At 56.7% G+C, this 26,127-nt stretch overlaps 1 protein-coding gene across 1 annotated transcript in view; it reads right to left on the bottom strand.

Moving 5' to 3' along the window:
* The window catches only part of PKD1 (polycystin 1, transient receptor potential channel interacting), an 80,720-nt gene that overhangs the window by 16,592 nt on the left and 38,001 nt on the right, over nt 1-26,127 (bottom strand). Inside the window, 19 exon segments of the mRNA XM_058422635.1 lie at nt 426-570; nt 3,344-3,496; nt 3,962-4,112; nt 5,030-5,246; nt 6,606-6,678; nt 6,680-6,886; nt 7,771-7,914; nt 9,334-9,480; nt 10,433-14,055; nt 14,549-14,682; nt 15,072-15,247; nt 16,697-16,828; nt 17,849-18,568; nt 19,086-19,363; nt 20,226-20,352; nt 20,434-20,546; nt 21,425-21,639; nt 24,508-24,691; nt 24,921-25,589. Coding sequence (XP_058278618.1) covers nt 426-570; nt 3,344-3,496; nt 3,962-4,112; nt 5,030-5,246; nt 6,606-6,678; nt 6,680-6,886; nt 7,771-7,914; nt 9,334-9,480; nt 10,433-14,055; nt 14,549-14,682; nt 15,072-15,247; nt 16,697-16,828; nt 17,849-18,568; nt 19,086-19,363; nt 20,226-20,352; nt 20,434-20,546; nt 21,425-21,639; nt 24,508-24,691; nt 24,921-25,589 — 7,608 coding nt within the window.

Raw genomic sequence — 26,127 nt, forward strand, 5'->3', positions numbered from 1 at the left:
CTCTGCATCCCCCCAGGTCACCCAGGCGGGAATTTCCACACAGAGCTCCCAGATGCCGCAGCGAGGTTTGACAGCTTCCTCGGACACCAACCAGGAAGACAGGCATCTGGGAGCCATAGCTGTTACTCGTTGTTTACTAAAAAGAGAATCCCCTGGAGTATTAGTGAGCTTATTAGGGGTATTAGTGAGTTATACTAACAACTGTCAGAGTTAAACGTCCACAGAGCAGCTGCCAAAGCCGGGACAAACCTGGGAGAAGCGCAGGGAGAAGAGAGGGCTGGGATGCCACACTCCAAACGGCAGATGCAACTTCCTAAAAGTCTGGGCCAGAGCCCAAATGGCAGAGGAGGGAGCCTGGAAGCTCCCCTCAGCCTGCTCCCGGCCCTGAGCCGGGTCCCCTGTCCCCAGCACAGGACAAAGCTCACCTGTGATGTTGAGGATGTTGTCGGCGATGCCGGTCGGCGTCACCGTGCCCTGGGTGGTCTCCCCTTGCAGAATGGTCATCATGGTCTCCAGCTTGTTCAGGGTCCTCGTCAGGCACGACTTGCACACCAGCTCCTTGCTCACCACCTGCAAAGGGCCCGGGGTCTGACGGGGCAGGAACAGCGCGGGGGAAGCCCAGCTGGCTCCGTCCTGAGGAGAGCTCCTCGCTCTGGAAGCGCCCCGTGCTCAGTGCAGCCCCGGGCAGGGGACAGCAGAGGCTGCCCTGCTCACACTCAGAGTGGCCAGCAACTTGTTGGTGTCCCCAAGGCTCTTCCATCTCCCTCCCACCACATTCCGAAGTGCCAGCATACAGGCAGGCAGAGGATGCCTGGCAGAGGATGCTTTTGGGTTGGGAAAAGAAATAAAGGGAGGAAAATGATGGCCAGGGAAGCTGTGGCTGCTCCATCCCTGAAATTGTTCAAGGCCAGCTTGGACAGGGCTTGGAGCAACCTGATCCTTCCAACCCAAGCCACTCCAGGATTCTGTGATTCTAAATTCCTGTTCCCTGGAGTGCACTGGTGAGGACCAGGCACATCTCCCCTCTGGGACCACACACAGAAACCAACCAGGAAGAGCTGGGTGGGATTCCTCCATCCACCTCCAATGGAAGCAGGATTGAGCCCCAAACTGAATCCATTTCAGTGTCCAAACGCTCCTGAAGGCTGTGGGAGGAATCCTGCCACTCAGGCATGATGGATGTCCCTCCCTCCGCTCCCAGATGTGTCCAAGAAACAGAATGTTCCAGCCATGGCCTGGAGCTTCCTGCACTCTCCAGGGCTGGATGGGAGGGACTCAGGCAACACATGGAAGCTGTTACTACCCCGTTCCTAGCTCTTATTCATCTTCCTTCTTTTAATCATCATAGGATTCAGCCGTGATTCACCATATGTTTTGGTGAAGAATCAAAACAGCATCTGCAGGTCTTGAATTCCCCCTTTTCTGCTTTATCTGTAAGCTCTGAGGAGCCAGGACAGACTGTGTGAATCGGAGTCAGGAATCAGGGAGGTGGGGAAGACGCTGGGTTATGGGGAGGAACCACCCAAGGGCAGCTCCTGCTTAGGGAGGAGAATTGACCAAGAAGTCCAAGATTCTTTTTTTATCCCTCCAGGAGAAACTAATTCTGATTTTTCCTCTCCCGTGTAGGTAAAATCAAAAATGTATCAGCCCTGACGGACACTTGTGCAGGAAAGGAATGAGCGAACTCCACTTGTCTCAGCCACTTGGGAAATTCTGGAGTACTGTTTTCCTAAGCTGTTCAGTCCACCCCAGAGCACAAAGTAATCCTGGAATGCCAGCTTTTCCCGTGGAATAAAAATTCTATTTCTAGACCTAAGCTCCCACAGCAAAATCAAGTCACGAGGCGGGAGGAGGTGGGAGAGACAGAAACAAACTGGTCCAGCATGGAATGGGATGTGCTGAATCCCAAACCCCCGGGCAGAGGGGAACAGGAAGAAGGGGTTTTTGAGGTTTGCAGGGCAGGGAGCAGATCAGGACTCTGTGGGTGGCATGCAGCGCCTGCCCATCACTGGCCTGGCTGCAGGGGAAGCACGGCCAAGGCCAAGGTACCCGACCAGCCCCCAAAGCAAAGCTTAGGGAACGCGGGAGGAGGAGCCAGAGCAGCCTGGCTGAGCACCAGAGCACAAGAGCTTTACATAACTGGGCTCTCTTCCCTCCTAAATCCACCAGCACTGGGAACGGGGGCCGCAAACTGCCAGGATCACGGTGCTTCCAGTGAGCAGCAGAGCAAAGCAGAGAGGGGTTTCTCCTCTTGTAGGGCAGAAGCAGGGCTGGGAGGAGCGGCAGACCGGGGCACCGGCCCCTGGCCCAAAGCAGCTCTACTTGTGTTACTGCTGGTGGGAGCCCAGCCTGTCCTCACAGATCCTGGGATTCCCCAGCAATTTATTCCCTTAGTGTTTCTGGAGCCCCTCTGCTCTGGAGCCAGCCTGGGAGAGCTGGGGGTGTCCAGCCTGGAAAAGAGAAGGCTCTGAGGAGAGCTTAGAGCCCCTTCCAGTGCCTCATGGGGTTCCAGGAGAGCTGGAGAGGGACTTGGGAGAAGGGATGGAGGGCTGGGACAACAGGGAATCGCTTTAACCTGGAAGAGGGTAGACTAGATTGGATATTGGGAAGGAATTTTTCCCTGTGAGGGTAGGGAGGCCCTGGCACAGGGTGCCCAGAGCAGCTGTGGCTGCCCCTGGATCCCTGGCAGTGTCCAAGGCCAGGCTGGATGGGGCTTGGAGCAGCCTGGGACAGCGGAAGGTGTCCCTGCCATGGCAGGGGTGGCACTGGGTGGCATTTAAGATCCTTTCCAACCCAAACCATTCCATGGTTCTCCAGCTCTCCAGCCTGCCTCCCCCTGCAGCCTCCACCTGCAGCTGCCAACCAGGGCAGGCAGCAGAGGAGCAGCACAGAGCTCCCAGGACGTCACCACAGAAACCCTGACGATGCCAGCAAGTGCCACCTGCCCTGTGCAGAGAGCCAGGCGAGCACAGCAAGGACTTGTCCTAGATCTATTAGCCAGACAAGATAAATCTGGTCCTAACAGAGCCAGCTGGGCTGGCCTGGCTTGTTCTAGAGGTGCCTAGGTGAGTGGGAGAGCTCATGGAGACACCTGAACAAATCCCAGGGAGCAGACACAGCACCGCTCAAGGAGCTGGGCAGGGATAAGATCCAGACCAGTGAGTGCCCAGAACTGTGAGTCCTAAACTTCCTGTATAAGGGAGCTCCAAAAAATGGAACAGGCTGGTTGTCTGATGATCAGGAGGTCTCAAGTCACGATTTCTGTCCCCCATTTGGGGGGCCCCCTCACGTCACACTGAGGAGCACCTGAGCTGCTGCTCAGAGGTGGGGACAGGGGCCGTACCGTGCACTGTGCCAGGGCAGCTGAGATCTGCTGGATGTCATCCACCGTGTTCACCTTCAGCGAGTTCAGGGTCTCGGTGATGTTGTTGCGAGTCCAGGTGCGGAGCTCGAACTCGTGCCCAGCCTCAGGTTCCAGCAGCACGGACCGCTCGTACTGTGGGGCGCAAAACAAAACAGGGAGAGCTGAGGAAGGCGGGGTGGAAATAACAGAGTGAAGAGCGGTTCCAGAGCCTGCTGAGCTGAGCTGGAGTCACCTGTTCCCTGCACGCCACATCTCCTGCCTCTGCTTCTCCCCAGGGGGATCTAATGAGATGGTTTTCCAGCAGAACTTCCTCAATTTCACTTCTGCTCTCCAAGCAATTATCTTAACAGTCTGGCACTCAGCAGCTAACTAGCACCTGGAGTGCAGTCCTTATCCAGCTAAGCAGGGTGCCTGTGCCCATCATCCCTGCCTGGCTTCCAGGTGTGCAGCAGCCTCTTCCTGGGCAGGGAAACAGGGATACAGCCCCGAAATCCTGCCCTGCCCATAGAGATCATCCCACAAAATCTGGCCCAGCAATTCCCCCAATGATCGCAAGGACTTCTGGAGGCCCCTCTGGGGCAGAACGGGCTGTGTTACCTCATTTAAGATGGTGATGAGGGCCAGGGAGTACTCAATGACCTGCTGAGGGTCCCCTTGTTTCACCAAGCCCTGGAGCACGGTGTCGGTCTGATTGTAGAGCCAGCGGGAGAGGCTGGGGAAGCCCTCGGGGAGGCCGATTTCCATGGAGCTGCAAGGAAAGAGGGATTTGGGTGCGGTGCAGGCTGGGCTGGGAAAGGAGAGCAGGGAGGCAGGTGGGTGACACACAAAGGCAGGATTTCCCCTGGGAAATCCGCCCCGCTCAAGCAATGACCCACAAAGCCTGGAACGCCCCGTGAGCACTTCTGCTGAGCCTCCCCTCCCTTTCCAACAGCCTCTTCCAGGAGGCAATCCCTTCACCCAGCATCAGGACAGGGACCCCCTGGCCAGGCCACCCCGGATTTGGGGGCTGAGGCTGTAACTGTGTGTTTTTTAGGACTGAAGCCTCTGCCCAGGCCCCAGTCGACCTCTCCAGTGGAAAGGATGCTTGAAGCAACTTGGGCAGGAAATCGAGCTCTGACATCCACACACGCCTCAAAGCTGGCTCAGCAAGAGAGAGGCAAGAAGGCCCTTTGTATGATATCAAATTCCAGCAAGGTTTATTCCAGGTGCTGAAGGGAATCCAGTGCAAAAGAGGGAGATCGTGTGCTCAGGTTTAAGTGAGATTTACAGCACCCAGTCACCTTGTGCACAGGGGCAGAACTGAGGGCAGCTGAGGTCAGGGTCCTATAGGGAACACAAGTCTGGTCACCGGGGTCCCACAACCAATGGATTAACAAGGAAAGAAGAAATAGGAGAATTTGGATATCAGGGAGAAGAGGCAGGGGTAGAATGTCCTCCCAAGACCAAAACCTGGGCGTTATTTCAATCGGCTTTAGGGACTCCACAACTCCCCTGGATTTTTTTTTTAACTAAGAAGACTTCCCCAACAGATTTTTACAGGCACTTAACTAAACAGGAAAACATGAGCAAAACGACAAAAAAACCACGATTACAACCCAAAACCCATAGAACCAAGAGGCTGGACACGGCGCTGAGGGCCAGCCCAGCCTGCCGGTGGCCTCTTACCGATTGACGGCCACCACGGTGGCTCCCAGCTGGTCCTGCACCAGCACGGCCACGGACACCTGGAAGCCGCTCTCGTGGAAGCCGGGGGGCAGGAAGGCGCCGTGCTCGGCCCGGCTGCCCTTGTAGACGCAGAACTCGTGGAAGTGGCCGGGGCGGCGGCGCGAGGCCAGCAGGATGTACACCAGCGGCCCCTCCGCGTCCTCCGTGTCCCGCCAGCCTGCAAGGGAAACCCCACCGGGCTCTGCCAGGGCCCCGGGCAGCTGCAGACGCCGCCCCAGAGGGGCTGGCACTGCCCCTTCCCTCCCCTGGGGAGTCCCATGCTCAGCCCTCAGGCGGGGATGGGGTTTGGAGCGGCCTGGGTTAGGGACAAGGTGGGATTTAAAGACCATTCCAAGCTAAACCACTCCAGGATTCCCTGATGGTTCTATGGACCTGCCCTCACTGCCGTCCCAGGGACCCCTGGGATTGTCCCCAGGATGAGGACAGCTCAGATGGGTGGCTTTGTTCTCTCTGAATTTTTGTGATGTTTAGGGGGTTTCTTCTTGGGTGTTTGGGCTCTGTAGCACTTAAAGGGATTATGAAAAATTCATGAGCAAAATAAAAACGGGGAATAACTCTGCTGAGACTGGGAACAGCACTGACTAAAGCCACTGCGTCTGTACAAGCCCTGGCTTTAGACAGAGGCTCAGCCCTCCGGCAGTTCAGCATCTCAGGAACAACCAGGTTCAGGACAGAACCTGCACAAAGATCCCCTTGGAGCTCCCAGGAATTATGGGGAGTTTCACGGGAGCTGGGCAGCTGGGAAATTCACTGTGCGTTTGCCAGTGAGCCCCAGTGAAAGTGCTGGCACTGCCACCGTGTCCTGCGTCTGTCACTTCAGCTTAAAAACAATCAGTAAGAGCTGAAATTCCCACCATTCCAAAGAGGAATTGATTCTAGCATTATTCTGGGTAGCTCAAAACATACCAAAGTCACGAGCACATCACCCTGACCAGGTTTCTGCCTCTGCCCCAGTTTGTGCCCAGCCCCCTGGAAGCAGCAGGGTCCATCCCCTCCCAGCGTGGCTTCCCGGCACCGTGCACAAACAGCTCTAATCTCTGACACGGATCATTTGGGGAAATCTGGTTTCCAGAGGCACTTAGTCCTTGGCCCAAGGCTACGGGACACGGGCCAGGCCGCTTTTCCAAAGCTGGGCTCACTGCTGCTGTCTGTGCAGCTGGTTGGGAAGGTGGCTCTGGTGGGAACGTCCAGCCCACGCGGCACAGACGGCCCCACTGCTTCGTCCTTTGATTCTTCCCACGCACCGTGACTCAGTTTTGGGGCACCACCTCCCTCTTCCTGCACTGGAATACCCACTCCCTTCCACAAGAACCAGCCTGGCTTGGATATCACCATCCACCTACGCGAGCCAGGAATCTTTAACCCCGCTGCCCGCTGCCGGGAGTCTGAGAGCTCCGCAATTGGGGCACACAAACCCCAGCCGAGCCCTGGGGTGGGAGCTCGGGGTGAAGGGAACACCTGTGGGAAGAGCAGCTGGGTGTTGAGGAGCAGGGAAGGGGCTGGCAGGCGCTCTCACCTGCGCACTCGAAGTGCACCTTGGTCAGCAGCGCCCTGAGGGGTCCCTCGGGGGACAGGCGGCAGGACCCCCCCCACCGGGGGCTGGTTGGGCAGCAGGTCGATGGAGGCGAAGCCCTCCTCCCCCGTGGTGAGGTCTGTGATGTGCAGGGTGAAGGTGTAGCCCTCGCCATCCCTCAGGGCTCCCTGCCTCAGCACCAGGTTCATGCCCGTGTCGCCGGTGGACGTGGTTGTTTTGTCCAGGATGAGGGATTTGTTCTTGAAGCTGTGAGCTGCCCACCTCTGCAGGGATGGACGGGGGGAAAGACAACGAGAGGTTTGGTTTAGAGATGAAGTTATGTCCTTAAAATGTTTTCAGATCGAGTCTTTTATAAAAAGTAACAGATTTCTAGTGGGAGCGTCTGCCAAATTTGCAGTTGATAATTCAGCTTTAGTCTTGTGTGCTACAGCAACAAGAACTGGAACCTTTCCAAAATGTCTGGTGGGAATATTTCCACTGTGAGATCTACTTTAGTTTCTGGGATTACATCACCCTCCAACAGAATATTTCATAATACGGAGTACAAAACACAGGAAATAAATGAAGGACTGGTGGAGTCTCCACGGGATACCGTGTTTTATGTGCTTCAAGCTGAACGTGGCCTGGGTGGTTACTGTTAATAGCACAAGCCTACAATTGTGATAACAGGAGAAACAGTGAGAGAACCAGGCAGAAAATGCCAGGCAAGGACATGCTGGGCTTGCTGGGAGCAACAGGACTTCCAGTTCTGAGACCTGCTTGACTCCACAGGCTGCAGTGGAAGCTGGAATTAGAGGAGGGCACAAGAGGAGAGACTGAACCACCTCTGCTTGAACCACCAGAGGAATGGGCAGAATGCCAACCAGCAGGGAGAAAAAGCACTTTACAGATCTCTTACAGGAAAAAAGGAAAAAAGTGGCTTTTGTGCGGAAAGACCTGGTCACTCACGGCTTTGGCTTAGAAATGACCCCACAAGGCCTCAGCCAGACCCGCCTGCCACTGCCTGCGGCCGGGGATTGCTTCCCCTCCTCGTCTCTATGGCAATTTAGGTCCAGGACTTCTCTTTCCCTTTCCACCCTGACCCCTTCTCTGCCTGCCCTCGTCTCCCAGAGCGCCCCAGAAGTGAAGCACAGCCGGGTGACTTTACCCCAAGCTTGGAGTCGTTGTGACAGTTCTGGCAGGTGCCCTCCAGGTACACGTAGGAGCTCTTGCTGACCTCGTAGACGGACTGAGCCTTGCAGGAAACGCACTCCAGGGACACGATGGGGACTCCTCCCCTCTTGATGAACACCTGGGAAGGCAAGAGGCTCCATCAGAAGGGCTGACACCAAGACACAGACACCTGACAGGTAAGGACACAGCCCAGCACCTGGTGCTGCAGGCAGGAATTGCTCTCCACCTGCCCTGTGCTAAGGGACAGCAGGAAGGGATTCCCAAAGGATTTGGGGTCAGATCCAAGCTGAATCTCCGCTCTTACACTGCCCAGTTTTGTCACCGGTTTGCAAGAGCCACCCAACACCAAGCTGGGCCGATCTAGGTCATTCTGGATTGATTTATTTGCACTTTTGAACAACATAAATGACTTCTGAAATGTCCCTCTGGTCCCTGGTGCTGAATTCCCAGCAAACCCTGCTTGTGCTGCCAGGTGGGGATGGAAGAACCACCTTTTCCAGGGAGCAGCACGTTGTTCCAGGCTTTCAGCTGGAATCCAACTGCACATCTCCAGACATGCACCACACCTTCCTGGCAGAGCACTCGCAGAGCTCTAGAGGCACCGGTGGCTCAGACACAACAGCAGCTGAACTCTGACTCCTGTGCTCTGTCTAAATTCCTTTAATCCCTGAGGAAATGGGCTTGTCCAGCACTGGACTGAGCCCTCTGCCCTGGCATAACGAGTGTTATGAATTCAAACACAGCAATGAAGACATTGTTTAACATGGCAGACTCTTAAAAGGGGATAAATATTCCCCAGCACTGCACTGGAGCCCCATTCATCCCGCCAGGATCTGCAGATTTCCTGCGACACTGCAGGCATTGTTTTGCGCTCCTGCATGGAAACCAGATAGTACGGAATGTCCTTGAAAGACTATCAATTCCATTTTTTTCCTTTTCATCCTGCAGCTCTGGTTTCAAACCCAGGCTTGTAAGAGTTTCCACTTCCAGACTGAGTCCATCCCCAACTGCCAATTGCACCACGATGGATGTTCCTGACATGAACTGCGCTGGTGAGCTCGGCGTTGGGATTCGTGGGACATAAACAACACACACTGAAAAAATCCTCCCCTAAAAGAGCTTGGAAGGTGAGAAGAGAGGAGGTGTGGACAGTAAGATCGAGCCCTGGCTCTCAGGAAGCTCTCTGGGTAAAATGAGGGAAGAGCCTGTGGCTCGTGAGGAGCTGGGACTGCTGAAGAGCAGGAAAGAAGTTTCCTTTCTCCTGCAGAAACTTTCTTAGGAAAAGGGAATAATTCCTCCCTAGGAGGGTGGGCAGGCCCTGGCACAGAGAAGCTGTGGCTGCCCCTGGATCCCTGGAGTGTCCAAGGCCAGGTTGGATGAGGTTTGGAGCAGCCTGGGACAGTGGAAGGTGTCCCTGCCCATGGCAGGGTGGCACTGGATGATCTTTAAGGTCCTTCCAACCCAGGCATGCCATGACTCTGTGCCTGAGAGGTGGCTGTGCCAAGCAGAGAAGCTGACAGCTGTGTGTGGTACTTACAGTTTGGTTGGTGGCCTCGGGACTCATCCCTTCCTTCCTGACGGTGAGGTCGAACGTGTACTCCACATCTGCCTCTAATAGAGCTTTGGAAATTGTGACAATTCCTTCCTTGGCACTGAAATTCAGAGAGCACCCTGCAGCCGAGCTCTGCTTGCAAGGAGAAAAGAACTTTCAAACCCTCCTTGGTACGGGTGCACATCGGGTTAGTCCACAGCCAAAACATTCAGGTCCACACAGAGTCACTGTCACAGACCTTGCTGTGCAGTGCCACCACTGGGGTGGGAGAAACAGGGCGTGTGTGGACAATAAAACACATTATCCTACTCTTCAGGTTAGTAAACAGTAGTTGGAATACTCCTGTATTTCATCTGAGTTTCAAATCTGTAGTTTACAGCAATTAATTCTCCATTAAATGCCTTACAAACATTGCCAAGCAACACAAAAAGCTCACATTAAACCGAAAGGTCCAAACCCCACCCACTCCACATTTGCTATTTTGAGACAAAGGTAGAAAACATGACATTGTGCAAGCAAAGGAGTTCCACATTCGACCAAAAACGCTGCTGAGGTGTATTCCCATCAGGATTTGCAGTTCTCCCTTGCCCCTCCATCAGTGCAGGGTCAGATCACTTCAGCACGTGGGGACACTGACCGGTTAGTGACCACAAGCTGTGGTCACTTGACCTCCCTGAAATCTTTGTCCCCTGATGGCATTAGAGACATTTAACTGTTAATGGGAGAGGGACCAGAGCCCTGAGCTCCCATCCTGCACCAGCAGCTGCAGAGCACCCTCAGAGCATGGCAGCAGCACTGACACCGGGAACCACAGGCCGAGTGCCAGGGAAGCAGCAATGCCACTGCTCCCTTCCAGAGCCAGCCCTTCTGCCCAGCCCAGGGACGCCGCACCGCACCACACCTCACACCAATTTCTGCATCATCACCCTGAGCTGGGAACTGAACCTTTGCAACCCCTCCTTCCAGAGCAGCTCCGTTAAAGGCGCTCACAAAAGCTTCCCTCGCCACCGTTCCACCCCTGACGTGTTTGCGGCGGAGCTGGAGCTCCCAAATGTTCACCCTGGCTGGGCAAGGCTGCTCTTACCTTGGAGGAGGATGTGCAGGACCACTCGTACAACAGCGGGGTCTGCTCCCCGTCATCCAAGTTCGGGTCGTAGGATTTCTCCCCGTCCAAGATTAAGTCCTGCGTGTTGGACCATACACGGTATGAGCCGCCATCGATGATGGGGACCAGCTTGCTCGGGATCACGGTCACGTTGGCAAAGATGCTTTTGGACAGCGGGGTGTCTCCAAAGGAGACAATAAACATGAAACAATAGCTCCCAACTTCCAGGCCGAGCTTCGGGATAACCAGCTGGGGCCTGTTCACGTCGACGTTGGGCAGCCGGATCCTGCTGGAGTCGTCCAGGTTCGTGCAGCTGGGTGCTCGGTAGATCTCCCACAGGTGCTCTGTCTGGTACTTGATGCACCCTCGGAGGTCAATCTGTGCCTCCAGGTAGTTCCTCTGCGATCTCTTCATAACCACCTGCGGTGGCAGGGCCAGCTCCACCTCGGGCTCCTCGCACTCCAGGACTTTGACGGTGACAGTGAGCTGGGCTATGAAGAAGCTGATGAGATTGGTGGCGTTCACCTCCACCAGGTAATCCCCGGGGCTCAGGTAAGAATAGTTGGCCACTGCAACCCTGGTGGTTTGAGTGGAAGAGCCATCCCCAAAGCTCCACAAGAACTCAACGCTCCTGCTGCTGGGCACCACCGCGGCTTCGAACAGCGCCGTCCTGTTGACGAAGGCATTGGTGGCACTGAGGGACACCTGGACTATGGGGTCCTGCACCTGGATGCTTCTGGTGATGTTGACGCTTCCCAAGTCATTGAAGGCAGTGAGGTGGATCTCCAGCAGCCCTGCAGCTTCTGGAGCATAGGAAACTCTCTCTCCTGACGCAGCAACCACGGACCGGCCGCGCTCTTCCCACAGGCAGAACTGCCAGGAGAAGGACACGCGGGAGCCGCTGCCCACGCGGGCACTGAAGCTCTTCTCCGTGCCCGTGGGAATGCCCTCCTCGCAGCAGTTCAGCAGCCTGACGTCCTGGATGGGCTCCAGGACAGAGATGAGCACCTGGGCGTGGGCGATGCTGATCTGGTTCTGCACGGTCACGGTCACCAGGTAATCGCCGCTCTTGGTGAACTCATGGGTGTACCTGGAGCCGTTGAGCACCACCGAGTAGTCCCCGCTAATGCTCACCAGGTAGCTCACAGAGGTACCTGACAGCATCCTGATCTCAAAGGTGACCTGCTCCCCTGGCTCCACCACCTTCTTGCTGGCGACAACTTCCAGGCCTTGAATCCTGTCCAGCACGGAGATGTTCCTGCTGGCCAGAGCCCAGCTGACGTCGTTGGACGCGTTCAGGTGGACCGTGTACAGCCCTGCCGTGGGGAACGTGACTGCCACGGACTGGCCGCTCAGTGTGCCATTTGGCACCTCCCACAGCCACGTCACCTCAGTCCCCCTCTGCAGCTCCCCCTCGAAGACCACCGTGGAGCCCGAGGAGACGTACCTACAGTCCAGCTCCGCCGTCCCTATACTCAGCCCCTCGATGACCTCCTCCACACAGATGGAAACAGTGGCATTGGTCGAATTCAGCTTGTTTTCTGCTCCAACGATGACCTCAGCCATTCCAGGGCTTTGGAAGGAGTGTATAATAAAAGGTTCAGAGGTGACAGGAGAGGAGCCGTCCTCCAGGTACCACACGTACGTGACGCCGGTGCCGCCGCTTATGGTGGCACTTATGTTCACAGAGGCATTAACAGCAGCTGGGTTGGGGAAGGCGTAGGGCTTCAGGACACCGAGGCTTTCAATGAACTCCAGCGTCCTGTTAGCAGTGGCACAGCCCAGCATGTTGGTGGCCTTCAGGTAGACAGTGTAGTTCCCAGCTTCCAGGACGCTCAAGGGGAAGGTTTTCCCAGTGAAGGTCTGCAGGGCATTGCCGTCCCGTTGGACCACCCAGCTGTAGGAGATGTTTGTGCCCTCTCTCACCACGGCCTGCAAATGGAGTGTTTTGTTAGTTGGGAAATACATGTCCTCCACCAGGTCAGCGCTGGCCACCTGCAGGCCCTCAATCTGCTCCAGGACGTAGACGTAGATGCTGTCCTGCAGCGAGCTGATCTTGTTCTCGGCCGTCACGATGACGTTGAACGTGCCCACGGAGCGGAAGGTGTAGGAAATGGTGGAGGAGCCCTGGATGGGAGTGCAGCGATCGCAGAGGATCCACGAGTAGCGGATGGCGGTGCCAGCCACCAGGGTGGCTACGAAGCTCACCGACCCGTTCAACGGCACCACGGTCCTGCTGGCATTGACGGTCAGGCCGGAGAGCCGCCGCTTCACGGCGATGTCGATGGTGGTCTCGTTGGAGCTCACATCGTTCTGCCCCATCACTGTAATGCTGTAGTGGCCTGTGCTGTTGTAGGAGTGAGAGGCCACTTGCCCAGGCTGGACAGTGCCATCCCCAAAGTCCCAGCAGTAACTCACTTTGGTCCCGTTCATGCTGGCAGAGAACAGGTAGATCTGGTTCAGCTCCAGAACATCTGTCCCGTTATACTCGATCTTTGCTACCCCGACCGGCTCCTGGACCTCCACAAACGCCGTGTCGTTGTTGAAAGAGACGTTGTTGGAGACGGTCACTGTGACCAGGAAGACCCCTGTGTTCTTGTAGGTGTAGGTCACCTCAGTGCCGCTCGACCTGGTGGACTCGTTGTTGCCGAAATCCCAGCGGTAGCGGTACTGGTAGGGAGGCACAGCACTCACCTGGAAGGAGGTCTCTTCCCCGAGCCTCACAAAGCGCTTGGAAGGGAGGAGGGTGACGTTGAGGATCTCCGGCTCCACGCAGACGCTGGTGAAATAGTGGGCCTTGTTAAAGCTGCTGGAGAGGGTCAGGGAGAGAGGGAATGTCCCGCTCCGGGTGAAGTTGTGCGTCACCACAGGGTCCCCGCTGACTGTGACGTTGGACGAGCCGTCTCCAAAAGTCCAGTCAAAGACGTACTCCTGAGGATTCCCCGTCACGTAGGCGGTGAGCTGCACGTCGGGGTGCTCCAGGATGCAAGAAGCAGGCTCTATTCTGAGTACTTCCAGGACAAATATCTGCACGGGAACCGCCTGGGAGACGGAGTTCACAGGATTGGCGGCTGTCACGTTCACGGTGCAGTTGACGTCCTTTACGTACACGTGCTCCACCACCGGCACCCGACTCCTGAGCACCGTCCCGTCCCCCATGTCGAAGGTCCAGGCGATGCTGTCCCCGGTCTGCACGGAGGCGTTAACGGTGACGGCTGCTCCCAGCTCCGCGGCCTCGTCCGCGGAAACGCGGAGCCCCGTGATCTCCTCGAACGCCTGGTAGCACTCCACGGCCTGCACGCTGCTGACGGTGTTGTTGGCCGTCACGGTGATGTTGTACACCCCTCTGCGCGGGTACCTGTAGGTCACTGTGGGCTGGAGCCCCGTGAGCAGCGAGGAGCCGTCCCCGAAGTCCCAGGCGTACACGACGCCGTACGGGGACGGCAGCGCAGTGGCTCGGAAGGTGACCGGCCTGCCCACGACCAAAACACCCTCCTCTGCCTCCACCTTCACGTCAGTCAGGCAACTGTGAACGTGAACTGGGCTCAGGTGCGTGAGGTTCTCGTACTCGTTGGACACAACAACCATCAGGGCATATTCTCCTGCGTTGGGAGAGAGCAGAACAAGGGCAGGGTGAGGACAGGACTTCTCAGCGCTGTGGTGGGGTGGGGAGTGTGACAGGGGACACTCTGGGCTGCCCTGCTCCAGCCCAGGACCAGCAGGAATTACACCAGGTCGTGTGTCTGGGAACCAAACACCAAGAAAGGAGCCAGTCCGGCAGGTAGAGAAAAGATTTTCTTCCGGCTCACCCACACAACAGACCCCTCCTGCTGCCCAGCCCTCCCACCAGCCCAGTGCTGGCCTGCCCCTCGTCCTTCTGCTGACACTGCCCAAAAAGGGGCTGAGTGTGGTGGTCTTGCTTCTTACTGCATGGCCAAACTTCCCTGGGAAACAGAGAGGATGGCAACTGCTGGAGACTCAGGAACCAGGCAGTGATTTCAAAGCCCTGGTTTTTTTCTTTTTTTTGGAAGGTGCTTTGTCCACCCCTCGTACCAAAAATACCCCTCCTTCCCCAAAGAACCTTGTTGAGCATACCTGGGTCTTGGTAGATGTGTGAAACGTTGTGCTCAATGACAACCTCATGGACACTGGGATCAGGAACAAGGAAAGATTTGTTGTAGGGAGGTTTGAACAGGTATGTCTCCTGGACACCATCTCCGAAATCCCACCTGGAGAAACAGGCAAACCACGTTACACTGCACAACAGGAGAATCACAGAAATCCCAGAGGAATCTGGCTTGTCTTTCAGGACAGGGCTGGGCTCTCCAAAAACACCACAGGAAGCAGAATGCCAAGTGTCAAAGCAGCAGCTGTGCTGAGAGGAGCACAGCACTGGCAGAAAGAGGAAGAACCCGAATTAAAGCAGTGTTGTAACACTTTAAATGGAAAGGATTTCAGCCTGAATTACAGGTGTGTGACTGACCCCCACTCACAGGGATTCCACATGAACTAAACAGCAGCTGAGATGGGCCAGCTGGCCCTGGAAAGGGAAACTGTGCAGGCAAGGTAAGAACGTGCCCAGAAAGACCCCAATTTGGGAAAGCAGCAAAGGACTCACAGGAACAGAGCCTCCACAGCCGAGTCCACGTGAACCCTGGCGCTGAACTCCACGCTGCTGTTCTGGGGCAGCACTGGCAGGGCTCCCACCACGCTCAGGTTCCTCATCCTGTTCATCATCTCCACCGTCACGTTGTAGTTGACCGTGAAGTTGCTGACGTGGTTGGAGGCGGTGAGCTGGGAAGGACAGTGGGACAAAGAATGGGTCTGGGGACCCCTCGCTGCCCTCGGGGTGGGGCTTTGATGGACTGAAGAAGCACCACAGGCAGGTGAGCAGGTCAGGGCAGAGAGAGTGAGCACACGGTCACCTCTACAGCCAGTCCAAGGATGGGCTGGTGCTACAGCAAGGGGACAAGGAGAGGAGCTTCTCATCCTGAGGCTCCTCTGGCTCTGAACTGGCCAGCTGCCCCTTTGCCTGCTCTGACGTGGCCTGCAGCTCCAGCTGCTGACACAGGCTCCTGCTGCCACCAAGGGGACAAGAGCCATCCGATTTCCTCGGCAGAGTGGCAGAAAAGCGGCTTCAAGCACAGAGCAGGGATGGGAGAGGCTCATAAAGCCAAGCACCCCAAGGGCAGCTCCAGGATCCCGGAGTGGTGGGCACAGAGACGGAGAGCAAGGCTGGGCAGAGGAGGGAAAGGGATGCAAGAGACTGAAGGGACACGACAGAAGTAGAGCAGAATCCTCACCATTTTCTAGGCATGTAACACTGACAGAGCAACTTCACCTTCTCACCTGCAGGAGAGCTGAGCTGCTGGCAGAGGGGTCCTTCAAACCCACCGGAACAAACCTGCCCCAGCAGGTAAGAGCAGCTCTGGGCTTCTGTGGGTGTGCTGCACTGAACCCAGAGCCCCCCAGGCTAACAGCACCCCGGCAGCTCTGCCAGGGAAAGCAGCCCAGGCCCTCAGCACAGCGCTTCACCCAGCAAATTAGCGCTGCACACAGCAAATTGGTGCTGCACACAGCAAATTAGTGCTGCACCAAGCCAATTAGTGCGAGCGTGGCCTCGGGGCTGGGCTGGTGTCTGCTCAGGAGGCCAAGAGTCACCTTGAGAGCACATCCAGCACCTCGGGCCAGAGCAGACCCTGCAGGGCAGGACACACAAAGATGTTCTGGCCAGAGATCAGCTCCTGTTCCACAACACACAGCTCCCTTGGCCCAGACTCTGCTCCATCCTTCAGGGCCATGGCAAAACCCAGTGTCCCAGTCTGCACCAGGAGAAAGAGAACGGGACAGAGAACACAGGAGCTCGTGGGAGAAGCTTTGTCCTGCCTGTGGAAGTCTCATGATGCATCCTGCCTCTGCCAGGTCCTGAATCCAGATCTCCTGCCTGCCAGAGCAGGGACTCCCTGCTAATTCCTGCTGGGGAGGAGGGGGAACACAGACACTCCATGAACAGAAAGGGGAATGTGGAGAAAAGAGGAGAAAGCGAAGAGCAGGAACACAGCACAGTAATGTAAGAGAAGAAACCATTTGCATCTGCAAGAGCCGCTTAGTGGGAAATAGCAGAGAGCACCGTGAAAACCTCAACTCAGCTCTGCCTCCTCTCCCTGCTGCTTTTTCCTGAGTTTGTGGGATGAGATGGGAACCCAGGGGTGAAATGGTGTCATGGGAAAGGCCTTGGCTTACCGAAAGCTTGTACACAGCTGGGCTTTGGTAGATAACGTTGAAGACAACATTGTAAAAAGTGAAAGATGGCTTATCATCTACTGTCCATCGGAAAGTCACATCTGACCCAGCCTCCATCACAGGGATGTAGCTCTGAAAGGCACGAGAACATTTCACACTGTGCAAGAGAAAAGCACGCCCAGCACCTCCCAGGAGATCTCCAGCTGAACTGGAGAGGGAGCAGAGCCAGACTGGGAGGCTCCCACACCTGCAGCGCCCTCAGAGCATGGCACAGCGGTGACAGATCATCTGTGGCTCTGCAGCTGATGGAGAAATGCAGACCCTGACTCCGTAAATCCCCAGCAGAGCTGGGAGCAGACCCCACGCTCCCTGCTCCCACAGCCCAGCGCTCTGCTCTCGTCATTGGGTCCCTCTTGCTGACTAAAAAACCTTCTGAAATCTTTGCAGAAACAGCCTGGCTTTAGCTACACCTGTAAGCTGAGCCTCTGACCCTCGTGCAGGGATGGTGCCTGACCCAGACTGCAGGGGTTGGACAGGGCAGGTCCCTCCTCACTCCAGCAGTGCCTCCTGAGCAGCCTGTGGCAGCAGGAAGGGTGAGACCGAGAGGTGCAGGCACAGGATGTGCCAGAAGCAGCCAGAGCTTGTACAGAGCATTTGGGGCAGTTACTGAGCAGCTTCCCAGGGCTGCAGCCCTGGGGATGGAGGGCCGGAGAAAACAAGACTGCAAACACCAGAGGAGCTCCAAGACTTGGAGGGGTGAAACACCTCTACACCTTCAGCCAGCCAATAAAAGGATTCAGCAGAGCCAACCTAAACCCCTCAAGGAGCGACTACCCGGACAAAGCAAAACAAGTAAACACTGGCTGTTCCTAAGGCCTCCTTAGGGTGCTGGGGAGCTGCACAGACAGCGTTCCCCTTCAGGAGGCACCGCCTTACCTGAGGGGCTCCACGGGGACGTGCAGCTGTGCCGCCTTCCTGCTGGATGGCCCCGGTGCTGGTGCCGCATGCCGCAGCACGGGCAGCACGGCCCGGCAGCTTTAGCAGCAAGCAGCGTCCCCCCTGCCCCACTGCCCCGCGCCAAACACACCCCGACAGCTCCAGGGGAGGGCCACACACGCCGGGAACGCCTTCAGAGCAGCGGCAGACACTCACCACCCTCGTGTTCACCAGGACTCTGCTCTCGGGGTCGGGGGTGGCCCTCAGCCCGCGGATGGGCTCCTCCACCTTCACCGTGACCGTGATGTTCTGGGAGCTCACCGAGTTCTCCGCCACCAGCACGTGGGTGCTGAGGCCCTCGCCGAGGCCGCCCAGCTGCACCACGGCAAACCAGGTGTCGTTGGTCTCCCTGGAGCACAGCGGGGCCAGGGCCGCCGGGCAGGTGGCCGAGAAGGGCACGCTGCGGCCGTCCCCCAGCCAGCTGGCCGTGGCGTTGAGCCCCGAGGACAGCTTGAGCAGCAGCGCCGTGTGGTTGGTGGGCAGGTACACCCTGGAGCCCTGCGGGGCCGGGTGGATGACGCGCAGCCCGGACACCCGGGAGGTCACCGGGAAGCCGCAGGACAGGTTGGCGCTGAAGAACCCGTTGTCCACGCTGGCTCGGACCCTGTAGTGGCCAGGGTGCTCCAGCCCCGCGTTGTGGGGGCTGAGCAGCGGCACCAGCTGCTCCTCGGCGTAGCGCACCCGCAGGGAGCACAGGGAGCTGTTTGTCCAGCGGGGATCCACGGAGCTGGGGGACGGTGCCCGCTCAGAGGAGTTCCGCCTGTCCTGGGAGGTGGCACTGGGGTGGCACTGGAGGAAGGAGCCCGGGTCTGCGTTGTGCTGGATGCTGAAAACGTCCCCAGCCCTGACAAAGACGTTTTCTTTTCTGAATGTGACCTGCAGAGAGAGGAGAGGGGTTTGGATCGATGCCTCACGTTAAGAGCAGTCAGCACCCGACTCCCTCCCGGGCAAAATGCTGGATTTCCTGCCAGGCGGAAACCAACAGAAAAACCAACACAGCACCAGGAGACCATTCACCACTACACCCTCCTTGGCTTCTCTGAATCCAAGGTGCCAACAGAGAAATCAGCTTTCTGCTCCACCTCCGTGTTAATGCTGTGGGAACAGCCCGTGGAATCTGCACGGCCTTTTCATGGAAACACAGAACGGTTTGGGTGGGAAGGGACCTTAAAGCCCATCCTGTTCCACCCCCTGCCACGGGCAGGGACACCTTCCAGCACCCCAGGCACAGGGGACAGCAAGGAGCCCACGGCCCGCGTGACACCGGGCACGTCCTTTCATCCCAATGGACTTCAGCGGCTCCATCTTCCACGTGCCAACAACCCAAACTCACCCAAAACCCTCAGGAGAAAACTGCCCCACCCCGCCACTGCTTAGAGCAGTAAACACCGACCTGATACTGGGAAGAGGGGCCAGCTGGTACCACAAAGAGGAGCTCCTTGAGGAGCTCGTAGCTGGGCTGGCTGTCGTTGGGCTGCAGGGACCCCAGGGCAGCGCTGCTGCCAAAGGAACTGTTGGCACACTCGGTCCCGTTGCAGCAGTTGTTGTGGGATGAGCACAAACTCGTCAAAGGACACCACTGGAAACCAGGAGGGCATTCCAGCAGCGTCCAGTTCCCGTCATCCTGAGCGCTGGGGAACGGTTCTGTGGCACTGTTTTCCTCCTGGTAGTCTGGAAGAAGCGAAAGAGAAATCAGGGATCGCCTGATCTCTGATGAGTAACGCCACTAACGCACTTCTTTGCTCCAAATTCACCGATTTTTCCATTCTGATGATGGCTCCGCTCTTAGTAAAAGCTGCAACTGCAGCACATCCTGCCGCTACATAGACGTCCTGTTTTACTGGAAAAATCCACCAAGATCATTAAACCCAAAGTTGTCTCTTTTCCAGTGAGAACGTACCAAATTGCACTCTGAAATGATCTGTGCTACAGCCAGTCCAAGTGAAAGCAAGAGCTGGCCTTGACACTGAAAACATATTAAGCAACTTTTCTGAAGTTAATGTTTCCATGTCGAAGTATCAGCTTGTCAGTGTCAAAAAAGATCCTTTTGTAACCAGCCAACCCCACCGCTACAACAAACATTCTGCTGCAGAATTAATTGTTGCCAAAACTGTGACTGTTGAGCTGTTGTACAAGGAATAAAAGGCTTTTTAGATTATCTCATCCATCAGGAAGAAATGGGCTCAGAAAAATGTTCTTCCTTGTTAACCCGTGGGGCCAGATGGACCAGAACACATTCCCATTTGACGTGTGTCCTCACGAAGCAAAAAGCACAGCTCAGAAGATTAATGAGCTTTTCCACATGGTCCTTACACTCAAATTCTCCTCATGCATTGACAGAGGTTTCTCCCTCTATTATTTTCTCAGGATGACCACTTCTCCAAGGCTGTGGATCCTGCACTTTGATCTCCTCCAGAAACAGAACTGAATCTCCGAGCCCCTAAGGGTCAGAGGACCAGAGGAGACACAGGGCCAGCCCCAGTTTGATGGTGTCACCTCCAACAATCCCAGGGGTGCTGAGGAGAACCCTCACCTTCTCCATCCATCAGTCTGTACACCTGAAACCTCACGTGGACAGGCCGGTGCAGCTCCTGTGTCACAAACTCCAGGGCAGTGAGAAAGCCCTCGTGCCTGAACGCCAGCTCCGGGAACTCCAGCACCTGCAGAACACGCACGGCTCTCACCTGCCCGTGTCCCCAGGGACCCCTGGGCAGCAGCAGGACGAGCAAACCCCCCCTCACCTCCTCAGCCTGCCACGGATCTGCCGGCACAGCCTCGCTCACGTTCCTCACGGCCCCGCGTGTGGCCAACTCGGCGTCTCCCTCAAAGAAGTTTTCGGCGTTTAGGAGAACTCCTGTTTACAAAGGAAATATTGGAACAAAGCCCGTGAGACTCAGCAGGGCCTGTGGCCATTCCCTCCACGCTGTCAAGCTGCAGCAGGGCTTGGACCACTCAGGAGAGCAGCAGCTCCATGATCCCGCACCTTCCTTCTCCTCACAGGTGTCTTGATTTCTTTCTCACCCAGCACAAATAACATTTTCATTTGCAACGTTCAGCAATTTCGACTTCTAGGAATTGTGCAAGTAATTCTCCCTTCCAACAGTTAATGATTTGCTCGGAATTTCTGAGCACCGGGTGCACCTTCTCATCCTCCCTGTGCCCCTGGACTTTTTGGGAAATGTGACCGGCTGGTTTCCACCAGCGGCAAACACTGGTGGCTCTCTCTGCCCACGGCCAGTGCCCTCTCTGGCCATGGCTTTTTCCTTCTTCCATAAATCTTCTCCCCTGTTTCACGTCCGTTCTACTTCTCTTTCCCACTTCCTACACCGGCGTAGAAGATTTGGAAAGCTGAATAACCACAAACCTGCACAGCACATCGCACCTCACCTAATCAACTTTTGAGCCAGCCCAACGTCTCCCAAAATACACAGGTGAAGGACACCAAGGCAGGCCTCAGATCCTGGCAGCAGCAGAGATAAGAGGGAAAAGCTGTTCCCAAGTGCTCTGCCTCAGAACTCGGCTCCTCTCTCTCTCCCCCTGCTCACGGCAAAGACCGGAGAAAGCCAAACTCTCCCTTTTGGGCTGAACTTGGGTTTCTGCAGGCTGGGTTTGGGAATATTGTTGCAAGTCGTAAGTCACATTTTGCGGTGATGCCCTGGAGGAGCCTCTCCCTGCACCCACACCAGCGCCAGAGAGGGCACAGCTGCCGCCCTGGGTGCCAGCAGAGCTCACCCTGTGGCTTGTACTCGCAGACGTAGCTGTGCTTGGCCATGCACAGGTCCGTGTTGCACTGGCCCGTGGGGCCCATCCGCACGCAGTGGTCGGCGTTGGAGGGATGGGGTTCTCCTGGCAGCCAGTTCTGACAGCTCTCCAGATTAAATCCTTCCCCTCTCTGCTGCGCTCCGGAGCTTGCAAAATCATTGAATCCAATCCAGACATCGAGGCTCCTGGAAAAAAAAAAAAAAAAAAAAAAAAAAAAAAAAAAAAAATTAAAAAAATAAGAAGAAGGGGGAGGGGGGATTTCAGGAAATCGTGGGTATTAGAAGGAGCTGGGACAGCTGCCATCTGTGGTTCTCTCTGAAAATAATAACAGCTCCATCGGGGTGTCATGGGCTGCATTTCACGGAGACTTTTAATTACTAAAGGGTTTCATTATCCACTCTACCACCAGAGCCTCAGGAACAGCCCCTCCACAGCACAGCACAGCACCGCTCTCCTCCAGCCTTCCCACCTCTGTCCCCAGAGCCTGGTGAGGGTGAGGGTGCCCCTGGATCCCTGGAAGTGCCCAAAGCCAGACTGGACAGGGCTTGGGGCAGCCTGGGATACTGCCAGGTGTCTCTACCCACGGAAAGGGGTGGAACTGGATGAGTTTTAAGATCCCTCCCAACCCATGCCATGATTCCATGATTCTGTGACCAGCAGGCTGACTTGAGCCTCACCCTGCTCAGAGCAGAGCACTGTCACCAAACGATCCTCCCAGACTCTGCCAAGCCTGCTTTGAGTCATGATCCATGAGGAATGATCTGCTCACACACAACTGCCTGGGAAAGCTGAACCCCTTAGAAAACTTGTGCTTCTCCCTGTGCAGACCCGTGGGATCTGCCACCAGTCAGCTCTCCACTGCAGGTGGGACTGGCACCAGTGCAGGATCAAAGCTCAGCACTGCCAGGTCTGGGAGCTCTCCTGGATGCAGCTCCTGGACATGATGAGCCAGCCCCTCATCCACCGTGAAAGGGACAAGCAGAGGCTGGAGCCCTGCAGGCAGCTGAGCCCCACACACAGGACACTGCCAGGCTCCTTTTAGGAGATGAAATGTCCCTGCCCCAGTTGGAAACTGGCTGAATCCCAGCAGAGATCCTGGTGGGAAGTGCTGAGAGGCCTCTCGCAGCCACAAACAGCCCGTAGAGCTGTTCCTCATCGCACCCAGCAGAAAGGAAGGCATTTGTTCCATATTAACTTCTATTAACTTCTCCATATTAACATCCTGCACCCTTCCAAGCTCTCAGCTCCTTCTCCACGCTCCCTCCCGCAGGTGGAAATCAATCCTGCCCTGCCCTTGCCTGCCCCAGCGTGCTCCCAGGGCTCTGAAAGCAGACTGGGGAGGTAACTGGTGGTGACTGGTGCCTCTCCACCCCCGGGCTGAGATGATTCATGAGGTCATGCTGAAAAATGATGACAAAAATAACTTGTTCCATGAATCAGTAGTTTTCACTGCAAATGAGATTAAAAAATAAATAAGGGCTGTGTTCTGCTCCTGAACCACTGGCAGGGAATCCAGGAGAGCAGGGCAGGAAACCGCCTGCCTGCTGCCATCAGGAAAACTCAGTGGAGATTTTCCTTTTCTAATTCCAGCTATGATCTAACTGCAAGTCATTAGTAAAAAAAAAAAAAAAAAAAACAGAGAGAGAAAGAAAGAAGTAACTAAAAGACAAGCTGCTGGCTGGCTCCCACCCTGCCCCACTGCAGGGGGAACAGGAGGACTCTGAACACCCTCTTTTGAAGCAAGATGCGAGCTCTCCTCTGCCTCTGAGGAAGGACTGAGCTGCCCTGCTGGGTCAGGAGGAGCAGAACAAGCCTGGAGAGGCTTCGAAGGGTAGACGGGCTCTGTGCTGCCCAGAAAGTGGGGTCCCATGGATGGTCCCATCCTCTGCTTCTGCAGGCAGGGAGGGACCAGCTCAGCACAGGCTGCTCCTGGGGAGCCCATCCCACACCAGGAGCAAAGGAGAGGAGACCTGCTCTCAGCGCCCTGATGGGAAACATTCCTGCTTCTGCCACCTTCCCACGAGAAACTACGGAAGCTGCACGTTCCAAAATCCTGCAGCTCGGCCCATCGGCCTTTTATCGCCAGGGAGATCGCACCCCGGCGCTCCCTCCTTCATGTTTATCTGCAGGGATTAATAAAATAAATACAGGGACTGGAGGAGGGCTGGGGAGCAGAGGGCCGTGGGGCAGCAGCTGGGGAACAGCCTCCTTCCCTCCGAGGCCTCGTGATTTCCGCGCGCCGCAGCCCGGCGGCTCCGCACGCGATTGCTGCCACATCCCAGCGGCCACGAGCAGCTCCTGAGCCGTGCAGAGGGACAGCCTCCCTTCCCCGGAGCGGGGAACACGCGTCTGCCATCTCAGCACACGGCCCCGTGCGAAGGGAACGGGGCAGGGATACAAGTTTGGGAAGAAGGGGCTGTCAGGCCTTGGAGCGGGAGCGCTCAGAGCCCACGTCACACGCAGCTGCTCCCTTCCGCGCGCTTTCCGGGATGTGTCTGTGAGGAGCCCATCGGCCACAGCTGCAGCTGGGAGTGCTGACAGGCCCCGAGAGCTCTCCTGGTTGTCCTCCCTCCCCTGGAATGACTGGCTGGAGAAAGGGCACTCGGAGGGGCGGATTTAATCAAAGGCTGACACTTGGAGCGCTCTCTGTTTACAAAGCCCAGTCCTGAGGTGGAACAGATGCCGCTGGGGAGGAGCACTGCTGCTTCCCAGGGTGGGAGACTGGAGGGGAAGGGGCGCAGGCTTTGCTGCAGCCGTGTCTAAGGGCACAGCATCCCTCTTCACAATTCACAGACACACGCAGGGCACAAAAAGCCCACCAACGCCTCAGTTCCCAGTTGTGATTTCCAGCCCTTCTGCCCCATTCCTCTTCTTCCCTCCACAGCCTCAAAGCAAAGAAGCCAAGTCCAGCAAGGGCTCGAGCTCTGCTCATTCCTCCTCTTTGTCCAGCCTCACCCCCACCACCTCCTCACGCTCAGATCCCTCTGCAGATGTGCCCTCAGGAACCCAAAACCTGCCGCTGGGTGATGCCAACCCCTCCCCTCCTCACTCACCTGATGACATGAGCGACCAGGAAGCTCTGGATGTCGGGGCTGCTGACAAAAGCCAGGTCCCCGTTCCCCAGCTCCTGGCAGTGCCGCTGCGCCTCCAGCCACTCCGCCTTCTCCACCACCAGCTGGTAGCAGTGGTTATTTCCCGGGAAAACCAAGCCCTCAGGGGGGCACATGGGGTGAACTGCTGCAGAAAGAACACAAGGCTGATGTCCTCTCTAGGGGCCACACGCCCCAACCCAACCCAGCCCGGGCAGAGGGGCTCCAGGAACGTCCCGGCCCCGACGCCACCAAACCCCGCTGCAGCTAAAGCACAAAACGCCGCTGAGCCAGGAGTGCCCGGAGGAGCCATCCCTCACCCCTCCTGGGCAGGGGGGACAAAGGGGAGGCCCGGGAGCCCCAGGAGCCCTGCTCACCCCTGCCCAGCTCCCCAGGCTCCGCGGTGATCCCGTAGAGCACCGCCAGCCCTGTGCCGCCCCTGTTGCGGATCCGGATGTCCAGGCTCTCGTTCGCCACGACCAAGGAAGGACACTGCAGTTCCAGCTGTTGGGGGGAAGCCACCACCTCAATCTCTGCCTGCTGGAGCAGCACCCTGGAGCCCAGGAGGACGGTGGCAGTGACGTTGTAGCGCCCGGGTAAGGCGTAGCTGTGCACAGCTGTGTGTCCAGTGGTGTTGAGAACCTCGGTGTGGTCCCCAAATTCCCACAGTAAAGTGCTGACAGCAATGGGAATACTGACATTGAAGAGCACGGGCTGGTGCAGGCTGTACCGGGGCTGCAGTCCTGTGAAGGACACAGGCAGCTGTGCCTGGAAGGGCAAGGGGACGAGTGAGGGGCCACCACAGCCCTGCCCGGACGAATGCTCAGTGCAAAATGGCCAACAGCCGGAGGAAGAGTTCGTTTCGTGGGCACTTCCACACAAACACTGCCCCTGGGAGCTGAAACCCCCATATTCCTGGGCTTGGGAGTAACAGAGGGCGCCGCAGGTCTCCTCGGTGAGGTTCCCAGCGTGGACAGACGTGAAGAGGATGACAAGCTCGGCTTCTTCGGTGTCGTTTCGCGTCAGACACGCGATGTATTGAGCTCCTGCAGGACAGAACAGAAGATCCTCTCGCAAAACAGATTCTGGGATGCCACGGGTTGGTGAGACCCTCCAAGAGAACCACCCCAGGCTCCCAGGAACGGAATTCTCCCGCTCAGCTCCTCCTCTGAGCACTGCCTTTTTTGAGACTCGCCTGGGAAGTCTTTAATCCCCCAGCAACAGTTTCCAAACTCTTTATGCTAATTAGCGATGACAGAAATAACAAGCCAGTCACACAGATTTATGGAGCAGCAGCGCTCAGTAAATAAAACAGGGCTTTGGAGAGCCTGACACTCCCATGGGACATGGAGCCGCCGAGTCTGACACTCAGAGGAGCCCACAGGACTTGCTACCAAGCGAGAGCACGACAAAAGGGTGTCCTCTGGTGGTACCCTGGCCTGGTCAGCGCAGAACGTTTCACCATGTGCTGCCTGGAACCTCCAGCAGCAAATCCAAAACCGAACCCCCTGGGGCAGTGGCACGCTGGGGACACAGGGGTGACACCGATGGACCCTCCACCAGGCACGCTCCCCGAGGCACCTC

This window comes from Hirundo rustica, chromosome 15 (genome assembly GCF_015227805.2).
Source record: "Hirundo rustica isolate bHirRus1 chromosome 15, bHirRus1.pri.v3, whole genome shotgun sequence".
In the NCBI taxonomy this organism is placed as follows: domain Eukaryota; kingdom Metazoa; phylum Chordata; class Aves; order Passeriformes; family Hirundinidae; genus Hirundo; species Hirundo rustica.